The 14569-nt window shown below is 39.0% G+C and overlaps 1 protein-coding gene across 1 annotated transcript in view; it reads right to left on the bottom strand.

The window, feature by feature from the left end:
* phf2 (PHD finger protein 2) overlaps positions 1-14569 on the bottom strand; it is a 33719-nt gene that overhangs the window by 10107 nt on the left and 9043 nt on the right. Inside the window, exons 2-12 of the mRNA XM_035661682.1 lie at positions 11442-11527; positions 11044-11158; positions 10459-10619; positions 9317-9458; positions 9017-9203; positions 8685-8847; positions 7672-7759; positions 7181-7310; positions 2479-2577; positions 961-1314; positions 647-763 (exon numbers count right to left, since the gene is read on the bottom strand). Coding sequence (XP_035517575.1) covers positions 647-763; positions 961-1314; positions 2479-2577; positions 7181-7310; positions 7672-7759; positions 8685-8847; positions 9017-9203; positions 9317-9458; positions 10459-10619; positions 11044-11158; positions 11442-11527 — 1642 coding nt within the window. The remainder of the gene's footprint in view (positions 1-646; positions 764-960; positions 1315-2478; positions 2578-7180; positions 7311-7671; positions 7760-8684; positions 8848-9016; positions 9204-9316; positions 9459-10458; positions 10620-11043; positions 11159-11441; positions 11528-14569) is intronic.

The following is a 14569-nucleotide window of genomic DNA, read 5'->3' as shown; positions in this document are numbered from 1 at the left end:
GTGAAGATGTGGTCTCTGGTGACCTTGGTAAACATCTAACAGGCTCTCTCCACTCCATCTGTAAATGTTTGGCCTGATGCGAAGGAGCAGTTGGATGGAGATCCTTGGAGGGACTGCAAAACATTCCACAGCCGTTTGGCATTGAATTTTCCATGAAACTGAAGCCCTTCAATGTCTTCCGTTCAACAAAATTACACTTTTGCTCTGAAAAACCTTTCTCCGTTGTTCGGCAATAATGATACAACAAACTTTTTTTTTACAAGAGATGAGGGCATATGTAAATACTTAGATGGAGCACGGTGGATATAGACGTGGCGTAATTCCATTAGGTAAACTCTGGGAGGGTGGATGTTTCTGGAGCAGCTCTGATGAGCTGCAGGCCTCAAATGTGCGACTTAGGCCACATCATTATTTTTGCTGATTGCTTTGAAGTGAAGTGTGCAAATCACTTTTGGATGATCCTGCATTTTTTGTTCTGTTCAGCTACTCTTGTACCTTCACAACTGCTTGAGTCTTCTTTTCTAAAGGACGCCAAGCCTTTGGTTTATTTGAACTTTTAAGGGATTGTGATGTTATTTGCTTTGGCCTGTTACAAAGAGGCATTAGTTTAAAACATGACAAAACTTGTTAGCTTAAATATTCTTACCTTATACTTCCATTTTGCTTCAGTCTTGTTTTTATTCTGCTCTCTGATTTCAAACTTCTCCACGTTGTTCTGCTTTGATATTTCCTTCTCTGACATACTCAGGACATTCTTAACAGCCTGTAATATCGACACATTTGAACAAAGACAGTTATTGACGAACAAACATTAATCTCATTGAACAGTAACTGTGGGTTGCTTTTGCCATCCTGCATGTATGGTTAAAACTGACAAGCAGGGATGCAAAATGGCTCAAATAATGTGAAAACTAAGGAGATAATCATTCCACAAAATAATAACAATTAGCATCCGCTCACCTTCGTCTTTTTTGGCTGATCCATTTTACTCAAGATGTCTTTTGCATGGGACTCAAGAGCTGCGAAACTGGAGGGTTTAGGAGGTGGCGACGACTCTTTCGCCTTCTTCGCTTTCTTCTTTCCTCCTTCCTTGACCTTCGGCACCTTCGGAGGCTTGGGGGCCTTGGGCATCTTTGGGGGTTTGGGAGGCTTGGGAGGTTTCGGGGGTTTGGAAGCTTTCTTTCTGGCCTTCTCTCTGCTGGGCGAGGGGACGTGGGCCGGGGAAACGGGCTCTTCAGGCTCAGAGTGGGTGGATGGTGGTTCCTCCACAGGTACCTTAATGCTGGGCTCACTCTTAATGGCTTTTGTTGCATTCTAGGAATAAAAGCAGGAAATTGTAAAGTGAGCTATAGTTTTTTAAGTGGCAATTACACCCTGCCAAACAATTAAAGCCCCACTGAACTAGGGCTGAAGTGATTAGTTAATTGATCAATTTGTAGATTCAATGATAATTTGGATAAATAAATAAGACATTATTTATGTATTTAGTAAAAAAGTACCAAACTTTTGCTGATTCTATCTATATTACAAAGTCTGACACCTTAGTTTCCGTTATTTTCACGATTTAAAGGACCAGTGTGTAGGAATTAGGGAGCTCCCTAAGTGGTGAAGTTGCAGATGGTGCAACAGAAAAACTGATTTTGAAATTTTGAAAGGCACGTATCTAGAGCCATTTTTTGGGTTGTTCCGCCTCAGGGGCGTACTGGTAAAAACAGTTGCGAGAGCTCAACATAGCAGTATCCTGTAGAAAGAGGACCCACTCCCTCTGTAAAATAAAAACAGTTCATTCTAAAGGTAACAGAAAACCAGCAACGATTTTATTTTGCAGGTTAATAATACCACTAATGAAAACATACCAATGAATATGAGTTCCCACAAAGTTTTACACACTGGACCTTTTAAGTAAAAAACCTCAAACATTTTGCTGATCTTGATGATTTGTTGAAGGCATCGCACGACGCACCAGATCTGGTACCTTGGTGATTTGCCATTTGTCTATATTGTTGAGATTTGGTAGAATCAATTTGCATGCGTGGAAAATCGTGTGTTGGACGATGCCAAGTGTTGTTTGTTTTGTGAATTTCCTTGTGTCCTCCAAAACAGGATAAGTGATTTGAGATAATATACAGAAAATCTGAGTAGCCGCGATTTCACAAACATCACCGATATTGATGTGAAAATCGATACCCGGCAGTCCTTCTTACTGCAACTTAAAACTACCTTTGATGAGAGATGGGTTGATTGTATCCATGTTTTATGCGCAAAAATAAAATAAAGAGTACCTTCTGACAAGCGTGATCTCTTTGGCAAGATCCTTAATGAGGCTGAGAATGGTTTCATGTTCTCCAGGAAGCTCATGCGTTGCATGATGCCAAGAGGGCCTGTTAAGGAGGAAAACATACAAGTCTGTCCATTGCTTTTCACCCAATACTCTTAGATGGGACAACTGACGACAAGTGTATCCTGATGTGTCCATACCTGCTTTTTAGTCCAAGCTCTGAAGGGCTCCATTGATGATTTGGCCACCATGATATCAGGTATGGGGGGGCCTGGTTGCTTATTTGTGTTATGTAGAACCTGCAGAAAGAGAAATGGCAGAATGTTTGCCATTTAATGAAGGCAAAAATTGGGAGAAGTCAAGGCCGTTAGCTTAAAAAATCCTGGAACACATTAGCAATATTGTCTGACCAATCATTAACCTTCTGGGGGGCCACGGTCAATGCTGTTGAATTAATGTGACACATTTAAGCTAATCTGCCTACAAATACATTTTATTAAAAAGCAAGATTTCTCACTCGACAATAGTAGATCGGTTCTGGAGGTTGTATTTCAACGCCATTGCGTTCCGGCCTCTTTTGCTCCTCTATGCATGAACCGTTTGACCCCTGACCCAAAGCCTGATCAAACGTGATTTGGTCAATACCTACTCAGACTATAAATGGAAACCGGACACTTCCTCTGCCAAAAAACCTTTGCTACAGATTCCTGCATTCCATGATGCAGGTATCAGTTCATAGAGTTAGACTAGAGCGAACCTATTCAGTGGCAGCAAGAGGTTTACAGGATGTAACTGAATAAAAGCCTCTCACAAACCACAAGAACAGATGAGCACGTGACACCAGTCCTGTAATGTTCTGAAGAGATCACCACGTGAAGTTAATTCACTCCATCAGTGAACAGTGAAGAGGCAGCTCCCCTGTCAACAGGGGTGACGTGTGTTTTAGGTAAACTGTCCTGTTACCAAATTTACCAGAGCCTTAGCCCCAAACTCAGTCCCCAGTGCTGTGTGTAAAAGTGCAATTGACAGTATATATAATGGACAAAGCTTCCTGGTCTGTTAAGTGAGGTCAATGCATTCTATGTATGGCCCAAACCAGGGGGAGTGGCCATTGGCCTGCAAAAAAACAAAAACAAAACAAGACCATGCAGTCCTTATGGAGAAAATAAGCCTGACCTTCTGACCTTGATTTATTAGGCTCAGTAAAAAGCAGTTTCTAAAGAGTTCAATGGTCCTCCAATCGTTGTAGTTTCAGTCTTCCTTCCAATACAGCAACGATGTTCAATTTAGTAAATGAAATGGTGCGCCATTTTAAACAAAGTAAAATTAGAAAAGGCCTACCTTGGTTGATTGACAATGTCATTTCTCAGTGGAGTTCTGTTCCAGCTCCAAACGCACTTAAACTCAGATCAAACTTGTTCAAAACTAGGCAAGTGTCTGATTCAGAATATGGAAAATTCCAGATTCTGTTACTTTGGTTGCTAAACTTATCTTTCTCCAACTAAAAATGGTGGAAGAACCCAATAGCGCGCCAATACGGTTAAAAGTTTCCCACAAACCAATGGGTGACATCACAATAGGTTAAAGTTCTCAAGGTATACAGTCAACATCTCTCTCCTCACTCACTCTGAATCACTGTGCATCAGCTCAATCTCTCAATGTCAAATGTAACTACTGTGTGTGCAGTATGTGGCTGGATTCATGGTGATTTTAACAAAAAGTAAAAAAAAATTGTCAGCTGTTCACAGTACAATGAAATAAAGCTGAGGCAAGGAGTCTCATGACTTGGACTCGAGTCAAAAATGTGATGACTTTGGACTAGGACTTGCACTTCAATCGATATGATAACCGATAATTACCTGCTTCCGTGGGCAGATACCGACAAGAAAACTGATAATTTCACATTTTTGTAGTATATAGTATATGCACACCTGAGGGTAAAACAGGCTAACAAAATCTCCCACTATTGTTTACACCACAACAAACAACAGTTCTGACTCTTCAATCCTTCTATTTTTTCGCGTAAAGTTCATAAAAAAAACTTCACAAACATATCTTACTTTGGCTTTCATATGTTTTGCATAGGAAATCAAAATAAATTATTATTAATGCCAACTGATAATTTAATATAATTATCTGATAATTTGTAATAATATACTTATATACCCTTATCATTTATCTGGCCCGATAATTATTGTGCATCAATACTTTAGACTTGACAGAGTAAAAAAAACGTGGCACTTTACGTGGACTTAAATGACTTCACTCGGACTTGAGCCCTTTGATTTAGAAAATACTTTCCGAGCCCAAAGATTAAACATTATGTTATTTAAAAAGTGTGACTTGAATCAATTCATTTTCCTTTATTTCCTGAATCGACTAAAACACCCAGGCAGGACAAAAACATTCAAACTTCCTTCTGTTGTGCTACTGGTGAATAGTGTTATATGCTAGGGAGAGCCTTGGTAGCCAAATGGTTACAGTTCCCATGTGCACTTGCATGATCTTTATTTCACATCTATAATAAGATATAATACATCTATTTATAAGCTTTGAGATGCTCTTTTGTCACACATCTTCCTTGAGCATTTAGTTGACAAGTCAGCAAAAACATTAGAAAACATGATTTTTAGTTTAAAAGTTAAGTTGGCAAACTATAATAGATATATAACAATATAATATAATATATATGTATATGTATATATATATGTATGTATTGAGGAGATTATAATGTTGTCCCTCATGCATAGAGATACACAGTCTGTTGATATATAGAATAAACCAAAATTAGAAACTTGTTGTCTCCTAAAGAATAGCTACAGTGTAGAACCTTACATGAAGACTAATTCAACAAAAGACTGTGCACAGTTGCGTTCAGGAACGTTACCAGTAGCGGTAGAGACTGGAAGGTCGAATGCCACTGCAGAGGAGGACAGGCTGTGCTTGTTGTCTATTCTAGGTGAAACTGAGAGCGAGGTGTACGTTTTGTTTTGCAGTACTGTCTATGAGGACATAAGGGCTGTACTTCTTAGTAAAATGTCCTCCATTTATGATCATTTCTTTTGTCTTGATGAATATGGAGAACTAGTTTAAGAGCGAGCCGTATAATAATCTATAATCTGTCATTTTGTAATGAGCTGAAATGTTTGATCACTGCAGCTGTATTTTTGGCCCTTATAAACCTGTGAGGGTTGGGCACTTTGTGTGCACGACACGAAAATCCAATTAATCAAATCAAAATATATCAGCCAATAAATACTTCTTCAACATAAATACATAACAAAGATATTGGATATGGATAAGATTTTTTAAGAATTGTGATCAAGATATGTACTGAGCAGGTCCTTACAGTTGAAAAATAAACAGTCAGCGCTCTCTGTTGGACAAACTATGTAATGGTGTTTCTACACTACCTCAAATGTATATATAAATGTAAATCTTCTTCTACTAAAATTGTTTATTTGTAGCCAGCATATTTGCTGATACAGATATAGTATCTGCGATAAGCTCGACCGGGCTCTATTGCAAACTCACTGATATGATCCTTTAAAACACTGGTTCCCAACCTTTTTCCTTCAGAGGGCCCATTTCTATCACAGAGTAAAGTGACTCAGTGACATATTTTATGGATATTTCATATTATATTCAATGCATAACAATAACAGTGGAGAACAGCTGATAAACTGTCAACAGTGAACACTAACTGCAGGAAGTTTGTATAAAATGAGTGATTTGGAAGAATTTCAAGCAGATTATTTCCTGTGAATATTACATCAGAGATGACAACTTTAGAGAACTCTGTCTGTATTATTATTAATATGAATTCTGTGTTTTATTCTCATTGTTCCATTAGCTCTTAGTTTGAACTTTTCTAATGCAGGATGATGCTGTACATGCGTGAAGGTTCTTTGAATACATCTCGTGTTCAGGTCTTTACCATTTTTTTTTTTTTTGGCGGCCTGGCTATTGGAACGTTCCTGTTCACATTTTTATTTTTATTTTGTTCAAATGTTGAACAAAATGTTGAGATTAAGGCCTACAGTAGTTTTCTTTTTTAAGATTTCTTTACACTCCTTTGCTTTGGTGACCTCTTGCGCGGGTTGGGACCCCTAGGTTGGCAAACCAAAAACAGTCCTTTACTCTCAGTGACGCCGTTGCAGATTATACCTCTCAGTGACACGCTTAACTTTAATTTTAGGTCAAACTTTTGGCAAAGACTCACCATTCTACATTAAACTACAACGGCTACAGCCCTGATTTATGACAAATTATGCAAATTCAGCTTTAATGTGGATTTCCTCTTTAATTTGAGTATAATGGCTGAAAAGCAGCGTCCGAATATTTAAGTATCCCTATCAACTGAAGTGGATTTACAACCAAAACAGGAAATTATTAATAACATCAAGGCAAAATACCAGCAGCAGTGAAGTGAGTCTTTTTCCTGCACTGAAAGAGCTGACCTTGAAGTTAAAAAGAATAATGGCGTATTAATGGTAAGGCCTTGTGGGTTAGAAGTAGTGCGCGCCACACACAATATGCACACATGCACAGAAAATGGTGGAAACATAAACAATTGGCCCAAGCCAGCTGAGGGGAGTTTAAACACAGGCTTGTAATGGAGCAAGTGATTCTAGCTGGGCCAAACCTTTTGAAGCTAATCATCTGTGAACTCGGCGATTCACCGATTTAATGACTGAAATAATATTAGAGCATCCAGCTCCTCATCTGTGCAGCAGACACGCAGCCATACGCCGATTGTGCAGCTCGGAAAAAAGGCCTTTCTGACACTGTTTGTGTTTTCTCCGCTTTCATGCGTTCTTCTGGAGAAATGGCGAGTTAAATGAGGATGTAAGTTTACATTAAAATACCACATATTAGAGCAAAAATGAAACCTATAAATACATCAGACTGATTTAAGAGTTTACCTTTGAATCGCTCGAGGAGATGTCGTCCCACGTACCAGCACGCCGTCTCAAAGTTCAAGAAGGGGGTGAGAGTTTTGACATTTAGCCGCTTCTCGATTTCATACGCTCTGAGGGGAATAAACCAAGATGTTTCAGCTAAACATCGTCATGCATTACCAACGGGTTTATTGCAACAAACTATGCAATTCACAAGGTATTTCCAAATGTGGGGAATTCATAAACAGATTGGTGGAATTTGGAGCTGAAAACAAGTCCAAAATGAGGATCCAGTGGAAAGTGCTGTGTGAGATCAGCCAAGTCACACTAAATCCCCCCAAATTAGGACATGACTGTCTGCTGGAGGCATGGCGGGTCACAGCAATTAAACAAAAAAAAAAGGCAAATTAGCAAAAACAACGAGGACAAGGCAGCTTAAAGGCTGAACATGTGTGTGTGTGTGTGTGTGTGTGATAAGTCAGGTGTCCCAACCTCATCTGCATCTCCACGCTCAGGTTGTGGACAAAGTGTCCGGAGAACGCCAGGCAGTCGACCGGAGTCAGTATTGCATTGATCCAACCTGAGGTAAACAGAACCCAGTGGTTGTAAATAATAAATACATTCATTCATTCAATATTTCTAATGAAAGATCACAGAAAAATCTTCATTATTACTTGTTGCAATTTACTATTTGGTGGTATTTACACTTATTATTACTACCATTATTTAAGATTGCTGAATTGATTAAGTGTTCTCCACATGGGACAAACACCTGACAACAACCAGGACCAGTACGAACATGTAATGATCATGAGCTACAGTAGCAGACAGCGATTTGAAGCAGTTAAACGATATCATTCTGTCTTTCCCTGGCTGTACTGGACTCTGTACTTTTTAAAATAGGATCATTAACCAGGGTTCCTACTCTTTTTAGGTTTCTTTAGGTTCATGAGAAAGTGTCTCAGGTACAGAATAAAAGAAAGAAATCCACAGGCTATCGGAGGCAGAGGTCTGAGCGGGGAGAAGATTTTTTTAAGGGCTCATTTTAATCAATTTCCAGGTTCTCCAGGATGCCTGGGAATCCCAGATCAACGTAGTGTAGCACTTTTATTTGCCTGGTATTTAATTTTAGCCAAGTCCAGAAAAATACATACATACAACATATTATATAAAATGACTTGTAATATGATTACGATTATTTTATCCATATCTCCCTCCCCTAATCAGAGTAAATCAGCTAATTCTTTCAGAACTAAACATTATATAAAATGTCATTTTATACACATTTGGTGTCTTCGGAATCTCCACTTGAATTAACATGAGGGTTTTGTAGGTCTGTTATCACAGCTACATGTTGCAGAGGTTTCATTTTTCAACATTTGCAACACTGCTGCCCCTGTAGCAACGCTGTAATGGCAAGATTTTCTCTCCCAAACCAAACAGTATAATGTATATGGCTGTGTTCTTCTAAATCATGTTCAGCTATATTCCTGTGCAGCTCTGACCTGATGGGATGAAAAGAGTCTGCCCTTGCTTCAGAGTACATTTGTAACACTTGTCCACCTGGTCGGCAAAGAACATTTCGCTGTGGTTGGACGATGATCTCCAGCGCTCGTACAGAGACAGGTTTGCAGAGGTGGGCTTGATGAGGAAGAAGATCTTTTCTCCCTGCGAACACAAACATGGAGTTTGTTGTATTCCTCTTGAAGGCTACTTATAGAATAAATTCAGAATAAAAGAAAATCTGTGGGAAATTTCTCATCATATCACAGGCTGAGGATGATGACACTGACTGGCTAATATCTATTTTTGTTACAAGGCCAATTCTGTGACAGACCTTTAAGACGTGGTACCAGACGGAGGCGCCACCGCACTCAATGTGGAAGTCTGTGTAGCTGTCTTTGACACAGATGAGACAGTATTTGGTGACTTTTGGCTTCCCGAGCAGCGCATCATCAGGCCAGTAGTTCTCTACCCAAGACAACCGCCGCACAATCTGTGGACTCTCCACTATACTGTTCATCCTGGCCCAGAAAAACAGAAACAAAAATTAGTAGCAGCAGTTTTCCACACTGGCACTTTCGTAAGCCAGATCTCACTTTCGAAACCCAGTGTGTGTGAGACACAGCACGTGTACCTTGTGTCAGAGAACTCCAGGTTGATGACGTTTAACACTTTCTTCCTGTTTGTGCTGTAGTAATAATCAACAAACTCTTTGAGCTTCATCTTGCTGTCGGTCTGTTTGGTGACGTCGACGACGTCCACGCCGACGTCGGGACCTGAGACAATAACAGAGGACACAGGAGACGAGGTAAAACAAGCTGGAGAAAAACTAACCGCCTACAAGCTAAACATTTTCTTTAAACAGAAAACTGGTTTACAAAATATGTCTGTAGCAGTATACTGTTGATATGTAAGAAGTGATCTCATCACTGAGCACCAGTGCACAGGGAAAATGAAGAACACATGCGCCCCCTATTGGAAAGTAGAGTGCATTTTTTATTTTATGATTCTTTTAAGGGGGAAATAAACTTATTAAAATATTACAGTATAAATAAATTGGATAACCGTCACTTTAATAAAGACTCTCAGGATATGTTATGTCTTTATTTAATGTTACCTTTTCTATTGCTCATGCTCTTATTTTGAAGTACTGCCCAAAACAGCTTTGATCTGCTTTATAAATGAAGACATTCTTGGATATTATAGTAGTACAGTAGCATTAGAAGTTGTGTATTTATATAGCAGTAATAATTTCACTAGTGTAGCAGTAGAGTAAAGTAGTAGTAATATTAGTGTTGATCAGTACAGTAATGGTTGTGGTAACAGTAGCAACTGTAGTTGCAGTAGTAATGCAATAGATATAGTTATAGCAGTAATAGTAACAGCACTAGCAGTAGCCACAGCAGAAGTAGGGGTAGTGGTTGTACAAATAATTACAGCTTTAACAGTAGTACCAGCAGGACAACAGTATTCATAGTATTTGTGGTAGCTATAGTATTAGTTAAAGCAGTACTACAGTAGGTCACTAGTACACTACACTACTCTAAATAGTGGTTAGAGTAGTGACAGTAATAGCAGTAGTAGTATTAGTCACAGCAGTAGTATGGGTATCAGCAGCAGTGGAGATGTCAGAGCCTTACAGCAATAGTTGCTATAGTAGGAGCTGTAGTACAAGTCTCAAGTACAGTTGCAGTGGCAGTAAGAACAGTGCTAGTGTGGTAGTAATAATACAAGTAACAGCAGCAGTAGTGCCGTTACAGTGACTGAGCTCCTCACCGACGTAGTTCTCCACATCACTGATGTAGAAGGTGGGGGCCGGCATGGACAGGCCTAGGCCGTCTTTCTTCTGAGCCAGGATTGGCTCGTTGAAGCCGTTCTCCTCCAGGTAATCCATGGTCAGCTGACTGCCGCTGAGCTTCACCACCACATCGTCAGCACTGGAGCACACACACAGCCAGAGGGAGGGAAGGAGCCATGTGTGAAACGTGTTGAAGCAATTCAATGGAAGCAACTGAATAAGATCTGATAGCTGTACAAACAGCATGTGCAAAGACAAATCTATCCATAGACAGCACATATTGAAAAGTTATAAGACAGTGCCCCCTAGTGGGATCATTTATAAAGTAAGGATATCAATATTGACCAGAAAAGTCCTAAATGACATTTCTAGAGCCCTGATCAATATGAGGAATTATTTAATTTCATTAGAATTGAATTCATTAAATGTGATCCCAATTAGAGTGTTAAGTCTGACTATTTCAAATATATAGAAGGTTTAATTGTCGCCACTTAATCTCACATTATTATGTATTGGTGGTGTTGACAGTTGAACAGTTCACTAATGAGAACAAATGTCTTTACCTGGGAAACGTCCTGCTGCGAAGCTCCTTTATGAAAACCTGACTGCCGTTCTGAACAGCTTTGATGTCTGTGCTTTGCCCCGTGTCATGTTTGCTCCAGTTCTTTTTCTTTTTCACTGAAGAAACAAAACATAAAAAAACACTTAACATCAAGAATTTAGAAAATGACTTGAGCAAATAATTGAGTTCCACATTCACATATACAATCTTGTTTTCCTTAAAAAACTGTTTCCAACAAGGTTTGATCTGTTTTGAGACTTTTATACCGCGTGACAGAAAGTTGGCAAGAAGTGAAAGCTGAGAAGAAGTGAAATTATCACAGCAGTTGTTTCGCTTTTTCTTTTTTGTCAGCAGCAGCCAACACGACTCTCCCTGAGGGGGAGGGGGGGGGATACTTACATGTGGATTTGCCGTGGGTCTTCTCGCAGTTTGGACAGTGATATATGTCAATATCTGGAGCGTCATCTTCATCCACCCCAACACAGCTGAAACAACACAAGAAACACATATTAATGTTTAGGAATGTGACCTTTTACCAAAGCATGTCCAGGTTCGTTTTGAATGTGTTTCCCTGCCACGGTTCATTTGCCTAAAAGACACTTTGAAACTTGGTCTAGTTTCATAACGAATCACTGTGACACCATGTATGCTTTTATTTTGGTCAAAGTTACAAATTTTCACTGCATTGACAGCGGAGCTGCAAATAATGATTATTTCATAATAGATTAATCTGACAATTATTTTCTCAATTCATCATTTGGTAAATGAAAGAATAAAAAAATAGTAAAAAAGTGAGTCCCATTCAAATATATTCTTCCTGATACTGACAGTATTTTTTAGCACTAATCCTTTCAGCTGTATTGGTTCTACAATTCAACCACAAATACAAAACATCATTGCCTTTCTTCTTCTTGTGTCTTTTTAAGTTACAGTTGACATTTTACTGCAGTTAAAGCTGCAGTAGGTAACTTTTATAAAAGTAACTTTTTGTCATATTTTCTGAAACTTTCACTATATCCTGACAGTAGTACTCAGCAATTGCTATCTTTCTCTGCTCTGATTGGTTGTTTTTGTTCAGGCCCAGTGGATTCTTGCAAATTCCATTAGGAGCAGTAGGAGGAGTCAGAGGAACCTGATTGTTTCACAGATTATCTGTTCTACTGTCAGGATATAGTGAAAGTTTCAGCAATAATGACAAAAAGATATTGTCATAAAAGTGACCTACTGCAGCTTTAATGATAATGGTGATGACGACACTGAATATATAATGTGGTTTATTCCACTGATATTTAAATTATTTAAACTTTTTAATGTGTAATTATTTTACGAATTATGCATTTTTTTTTTTTTTTTTAATTAACATTATTTTTTAATTCTCATGTACCCCTTGCAGTACTCAACAGAGGGGTATTGGTACCACATTTTAAAAACACTTATATAAAACACAGAAAAACAGCAAATCCTCACATTTGAGAGGCTGCAACCAGAGAATGTTCATCAACAATACCTTTTTCACAGCAGCCATTTTGACATGAAATAAATGGAACAAAGCCTTAATTAGTATCACTGGTAACACCTGTGTTTACCCTACTTCAAGACAAAATGGCTGTTGTGAAAATTTGTCTAAAATGACCAAAAAGTAAAGGATAGTATCTATACACATTTATGTTTGCACAGTGGTGACATGAACAGAAACCAGTAGCTGTTAGGAAGAAAAACAACACATTTCATTTGTAGTAAAATTAATATGAGCCATGTAAAACATTGGAACAGGCCTTTAAAATGATTCACAGTCCACAGCGGAAGGGCATCAGGCCCTAATATACCGGACAAAGGGACAGGACAGAGGAGGACAGCACAATATGTACATCAGACAGTCTCTATAAATATACCTCTACACACTGTATACGCATAAGCGCTCGTATTTTAGCACTGTGGTTTACAGCACGGCAGTTGTGAAAGGAAGTGTTGGTTGAATTAGCATGAGGCAGTTTGCCTCAGTTTAATGTAATAATCCTTTCCACATTTGACAGCTTACCCTTCTGTAGTGACATAAGAAACATAATTTTTTTTAGAAGGTACTACTATGTATTTCTCATAAAACATTTTCTGGCTCGAATGCAATCATCAATGTCTCTTATGTATAATGACAACTAAATGAGAGATATACACAAAGGTTAGAGGTGCTTAGAGTGAAGACAAAGTATTCATTCATGGCCACAGTGTAATGAACGTGCAGTGCTTTAGGTGGTTAAGCTGTAATGACACACAAAGGCTTCAGCAGCAGTGCAAAAGATGACAGCGACATTGTGAATGCACAGCTCTTCCCGCTGTCTCAAACAGCAGTCGTCACGGTCTTTTGCACAAGCAAATTCCTCCCATTTGGAGCCGCTGCTCCCAAACTCAAATGAACTGGGAGTTTCCCAGAATGTTTCCTTTTTTTCCCCCTGTGAACTCCACAGCTTTACTACACCGCCTACTCGCTTTCACTGCTGGCAAATACAACAGTGGGTGGGTGTGTGGACAAAGTGGAAATGCCTGCTCATGACATCCACAACTTTGTGGCTTGGAGGGAAAACTCCAAAAAAATCACACTGAACACGAAATGTGCAGACAAACGATAAAAAGATATTTAGACACTTTCACTGACAGCTTTGTGTCGTACCAAAGAATTTATTAAGAATTTAGTGAGATGACAGTGTGGTCACTTTCCACATGAGAGGTGTTAAATTGAGAAGACTTGCGATCTGGTGCTCTTCAATTAAATCTCAAAGTACATGTACTTGGTTGAGACATGTTTTTACCAACTTAGAAGAAGATTCGAGGCCAGTTTTGTCTTTCAGTAACATTGATGATTATATAATCTATGAAAATCTCACCTTGACTGCAGTAAAACTGTGGCACAGCTCCAGACTAATTCTGCTGACAGGTTTCTGTCTGAGACTAAAGGCACATCACAGAATCAGGTTACCTCGACTTTAACTTCTCTACATTGTTGCTGTGTTGGTTTCAGAATTGATGTTATGAGGATAGGGTTATAGGATGTATTTTTAAACCTGGACCAGGTCTAAGCCACATCAGTTGTTTCATCACTTTATGAGCTGCAGTGCAGCGTCGTCCTTGAACACTGTCTTGTAATGTGTAAATACAGTCTAAATACACAGTTCGTTCAAATCAATTCAAATGTGCAAATTACACTCTAGAAGTGTTTTGCTGTGCCTCTGCTGGCACTGAGGGATCACGCTAACGTTGCGGCAGTAGCAAACAGCGTGACCTTAATTCACGATGTTTCTAACTACGGTGTCAAACCTGAAATTCCTCCTCAAATTACTTCTCAGCTGGTTTGGTGCCACTGTTCCAGTGAAAAAAGCTCTCTGGTCTTCTCTAGTTTACTTCTTTTTGCGTTGGTAAAATGTTCAACAGTTAGATGGATAGTGTATTTTATGGATGCCTCTCGCTTAAGGCTGCCTAATTAATCGAAATTTGATCATGATTATGATTTTGGGGCCAAACGATCTCAAACCTAA

Source organism: Morone saxatilis, unplaced genomic scaffold, assembly GCF_004916995.1.
Source record: "Morone saxatilis isolate NCDOM2014 unplaced genomic scaffold, NCSU_SB_2.0 Contig18, whole genome shotgun sequence".
Lineage (NCBI taxonomy): Eukaryota > Metazoa > Chordata > Actinopteri > Moronidae > Morone > Morone saxatilis.
This window is presented reverse-complemented; position numbering and strand designations above follow the sequence as displayed.